Source organism: Penaeus japonicus, unplaced genomic scaffold, assembly GCF_977035675.1.
Source record: "Penaeus japonicus unplaced genomic scaffold, GWHDUDI00000001_assembly GWHDUDI00000011, whole genome shotgun sequence".
Taxonomy (NCBI): domain Eukaryota; kingdom Metazoa; phylum Arthropoda; class Malacostraca; order Decapoda; family Penaeidae; genus Penaeus; species Penaeus japonicus.
This window is the reverse complement of record NW_028234413.1, coordinates 33632659-33637658: the sequence shown is the minus strand read 5'-3', so window position 1 is coordinate 33637658 and position 5000 is coordinate 33632659. Positions and strand designations below refer to the sequence as shown.

Genomic DNA, 5000 nt, shown 5'->3' with positions numbered 1-5000 from the left:
AAGAGGAGGAGGAAGAGGAGGAAGAGGAGGAGGAGAAAAGGAAAAGGAGAAAGAGGAGGAGGAGGAGGAGGAGGAAAAGGAGATAGAGGAGGAGGAGATCTGAAGGAGTGAAGTAGTTGTTGGGAGGAGCACATAGAGTGAGCTTGATTCTGGTAGTAGAGATGGGGATAAGAATGATTGGGATAACACTAACAACAAAGAAGACGCCATAATAGGAAGACCTCGACCCTCTAACGCATCCGGCCCTGTTATTCATTTCCCTCGCTCATTCCCCTCCCCCTCTCCTGCCTCATTCCCTTTCTTCCATACTCACCCTGATTCCTTTCTGCCTTCTTCTTTCTCTCCTTCCTTACTTTACCCTCCTTTCTTCTTTTTTCCCTCTTTCCCTCCCCCCTCCTACGCTCCACCCTTTCCACCTCCCTTGATCGACCCTTTCCTCACTTCCCTCCTGCTTTGCCTCCCTCCCTCCCTCCCTCCCTTTCCTCCCTTCCCTCCTGTCGCCTACCTTGCCTCCCTCCCTCTCTTCCTTCTCTAGCCCCGCCCTTCCCTTCCTCACCTCGAGGGAGCACACGCCCTCCTCGGCGCCCGCCAGCACACAGGTCCAGTCGAGGACGTGGCTGCAGAGGGCGATGAAGGCGTAGAAGGCGATGAGGTTGGCGGCGATGTTGGCCACGAGCGGGATGGCGTTCGTCACGCCCACCATGGCGGCGTGCAGCCAGCTAGACTCCTCGCTGCGGGCGGAGGCGGACATTAGAGTAGGAGGTGATTAGAATGTGCGATTACGATTTTAAAAGGGGAAGGAAAACGGAAATGAGAGATAGTTCTGAGAGCACATATAATAGCTCTTTCTTCCTAGAGATCAATTAATAAAAATGCAGTGAATGATTAAAACAAACCATTAAGGCTAAAATGCAGATGTCAACTGAAAAAAAAGTAACGATAATGGGAAAAAGTGTTATTTCTACGCACCCCTTCTGCATGCTGATGTCGGACACACTCGTCTTGGATTTCTTCGTCTCGGGATAGAAGAGCTTGGCGAAGGCGAGGGCGGCGGGGGCGTTCATGACGGAGGCAGAGATGAGATGGGCGGGGTCAACGCCGAAGTTGATGTAGGCGGCCAGGACGGAGCCGGCGATGGTAGCGAAGCCGCCCGTCATGACCGCATGCAGCTCCGATTTGGTCATGAGCGGCAGGTACGGCTTGATCAGCAGGGGGGCCTCGGTCTGGGGGAGGGACAGGGGTGTGAACGAGGGGGATGTTAGGGGGGAGGGATTGATCGGGGGGAGGGGGGTAACTAGGAGGGAGACAATGTGGACCTGTGGTAGTCGGTATTGCTGTATCAATTCTTATCTCTTCACATGGCTTCGTGCACCACTGTCCAAATTCCAGGATGAATCTAAATTACCAAAACCCAATCAAAGGATAAGAAAAGTCTGGACCAGCTGATGACATTCCGACCCACCTGCCCGAGAAAGATGTTGGCAGCGGCGTTGACACTCTCGCAGGCGGTTGTGCCAACGGTAACCTGCAGGACCCAGCCTAGCTTCATGACGATCCACTGCATGATGCCGAAGTAGTACAGGATCTGGATGCAGAAGCTGAAGAACAGGATCACGGACAACACCTGCGGACAACAAGGAGGGCTTTAGAGGGCCGTCGGGCGTCAACCAGGATGCTCCTGAGGGAAATGGTACTTCGCCATTAAGCTAGTTGCTATACTTTCTGTTGAGTGCAGATACATCAAACAAACTCACTCTCACTCACCCACTCTCTACATATCACACGCACTCACGTACGCATAAACGCAAATATGTGGGGTGATGTGATCGAACTTACTAACATTACCCAATGGAACTCTTGTAGAAAAGTTTTGTAATTTTCGTGCTTTCTGCATCAGGGTTTTGTTAGTTAAATCCCCAACATTTAAGCAATAGTTAATGATTCTCAGAGCTAGAGTCTGTACAACCGGGACTCTTATTTCGGTGGGGATTTGATTACCTATTATCTATCTGTCTAAGTGTACTCCTAGAATTTTAACTGAAGTGCTTGGTTTAATATGGCAGTTTTCGAATTCTATGGTTTTGTCTATAGGGATTTTATATAAATTTGCCGACTATCTATGATTTTTTTGTGGATATATTTTAAGGCCATTGGTGTCAAAATATTTTTTGCTTGAATAAGAGTGTGTTGAGTGTTTCTTATCAATGCATTTAAGTAGTTTACTGAGTAACTAAGAAGAAACTGTGAATCATGGGAGAAGTGTACTAGAAGGCAGTTATAGGCTATGGTTGATAGATTGTTCATGAAAATTGTGAAGAGGATTGGGCCTAATATAGATCCTTTTGGAACACCAAGTATACTGATTGTTGTGATGATATACTCTCATTTTTTTACCAATAGGATTTTTGTAGCTAGCATTAATCATTAAGTATCAATTCTATGGTTTCTTAATTTGTTAAGAATAAAAAAATATCGCTGACACTGTCAAAAGCTTAAGAAAGATCGCACAAAGTGAGTAAGCTTTCCTTATCGTTGTTAATGTTATAAATTTGGTCAGAAATCTGTAGCAACGTTGTTTCAGTGGATAATCTAATTCTAAAGCCATGTTGAGTTTTAGATAACAGGTTATTTGTCTCCAGGAAATTCATCTATTGATTTGCTACTGTTTTTTCAACAACCTTAGATAGTACTGGGAGTGTCGTAAGTGTTTATTGTAATGGGACGACAATTATTCACGTCGTCTATATCCTCAAACTTGAAAATTGGTGCTACAATGCCATTTTCCAAAGCGACGGGAAAACACAAGTGACCAGAAAGGCGTTAATGATGATTGTTGTATAAGATACACTTGTTGGAAGGCTATTCTTAGTAAAGTGCAAAGCAATACCATCTGCTCTCACACCATTTGTTTCGCGATATATATATATATATATATATATATATATATATATATATATATATATATATACATATATATAATTATATTATATATATATATATATAATATATATATATATATAATACATATATATAAATATATTATATATATATATATATATATATATATAAATATATATATATATATATATATATATATAAATATTATATATATAAAATATATATATATATATATATATATATATATATATTTATATACATAGATAGATAGATAGAGAGAGAGAGAGAGAGAGAGAGAGAGAGAGAGAGAGAGAAAGAACTATGACCTGACCTTAAAAGCGAAGATCTCCATCACCGACACGAGCTCCCCAAAGACGAACTCTGAGCCCGCGTTCGTGAAGTTCAAGAAGATGGTGACCTTGCCCGCCGCGCACTGGAACACATCCTGACCCAGCGGCCAGCGGAGGATGATCAGCCCCAGCACGAACTGCATCCCCATGCCCCAGCCCACGTGGCGCCATCGGACCTGGAGGGAGGGCGAGGGTGAGAGGGAGAAGGGGGCACGAGGAGGAAGGGATGAGAAGGGAGGGGGAGGAAGGGATGAGAAGGGAGGGGGAGGAAGGGATGAGAAGGGAGGGGGAGGAAGGGATGGTATGGCAGGGAAGGGAAGGGGGAGGGGGAAGGAGGGATGAGAAGAGGGGAAGGGTGGAGTGAGAGCGAGAAGGGGGAGGGGAAGGAGGGGGAGATATGGGGAAGGGGGTGAGACTGAGAAGGGGGGAAGGGGCGAGAAGGGGGGAAGGGAGGGTGAGACTGAGAAAGGGGAGAAAGGGGTGAGAAGGGGGGAGGGAGGTGGGAGTTTGAGAAGAGGGAGGGGGAGGGGGGGGAAGAAGGAAGGGAAGGATGGAATGGGAGGACGAAGGTGGAAGTAGGATGACAGGAAAAAAAGGGGAAGAAAAAGAACGAGCATGTAGGAGAGAAGATGAAAGTGTGAGAGAAAGGGAGGAAAGAAGGGAGAGAAAGAGAACAGGAGATGAAGGTAAGATGATATGAATTAGGGAGGATGAAGAGGAGGAAAAGAAGGAGTAGAAAGAGGAGGGAGAGGAGGACAAGGAAAAAGAAATATGTGACAAAAGACTCCTACCTTCCTAGGCGCAACGGAGAAGATGAACCCGAAGGAGACGAGCGTGACGATCCCCAGCAGGGACTGGAGCCGCACGGGGTCGTCCCACGAGTCGAGAACCACGAAGGTCAGGGCGGCGAGGAGCAGCACCAGAGCCACCACGATGCCTGGGATTCTGGTTGCGGGATTAGATTACTTTGCGTTTAATCATCTGTTTAGTTGTTGTTATAAGTTATCTTTTCACTATGTGTTTTTATTTATTCATTCATTCTCCCCGGCGTATTGAGGATTTTACGTAATTACAGGTGTATACTTATTCATGATTTCATCACCAGGATTACCTTAAACGTTACTGATAAGTCTTGAAGACAAGGATGCCTATAACCTAAAAGTGACCATTTGATCAGATTTTGGTGGTGATTTCAAATAAGAGATGTTTATATGCGTACTGGTTAAGGGATGGCTAGAAATGGTAAATCATTCAGAAAAGTATCTCGTGCAGAGTAATAACAGGTAGGCTGGGTAGAGTTGGGTTGCAGAGAAGCATCTGGGTTGCAACTAAATGATTCGTCCCAGAAAATAGATTTGATATAAAAATTTATCTTCTTAAAAAGAATGGTAGACTTTGAGAAGTCAAGTGGCAACAAAAGCCCTTGCTCTGGGCGGCGTGAGGTCAGATGTGTGTTGGACCTACTCTGACTTGAGCTAAGAGTGAAAAGGAGGCGAGTGTAGCCCGGTATGAGGCTAAGTTGTGTGGGTAGGAACTGGCTTAGCTTGGTTTGCTGGTGTGGGTAAACATGTGGGTGTACATATGACATTTGTATTGATGTTTAAAAAATATTGTTTTAATATTAGGAAAAAAAACGAGAGAGAGAGAGGGAGAGGGGGGAGAGAGAGAGGGAGAGAGAGAGAGAGAGAGAGAGAGAGAGAGAGAGAGAGAGAGAGAGAGAGAGAGAGAGAGAGAGAGAGAGAGAGAGAGAGA

At 45.2% G+C, this 5000-nt stretch overlaps 1 protein-coding gene across 1 annotated transcript in view; it reads right to left on the bottom strand.

Annotated features, from left to right (window-relative positions):
* The window catches only part of LOC122248506 (uncharacterized), a 29356-nt gene that overhangs the window by 4783 nt on the left and 19573 nt on the right, over positions 1 to 5000 (bottom strand). Inside the window, exons 7-11 of the mRNA XM_086541962.1 lie at positions 4040 to 4193; positions 3230 to 3424; positions 1463 to 1624; positions 970 to 1223; positions 557 to 731 (exon numbers count right to left, since the gene is read on the bottom strand). Of these exons, the coding sequence (XP_086398088.1) occupies positions 557 to 731; positions 970 to 1223; positions 1463 to 1624; positions 3230 to 3424; positions 4040 to 4193 (940 nt within the window). The remainder of the gene's footprint in view (positions 1 to 556; positions 732 to 969; positions 1224 to 1462; positions 1625 to 3229; positions 3425 to 4039; positions 4194 to 5000) is intronic.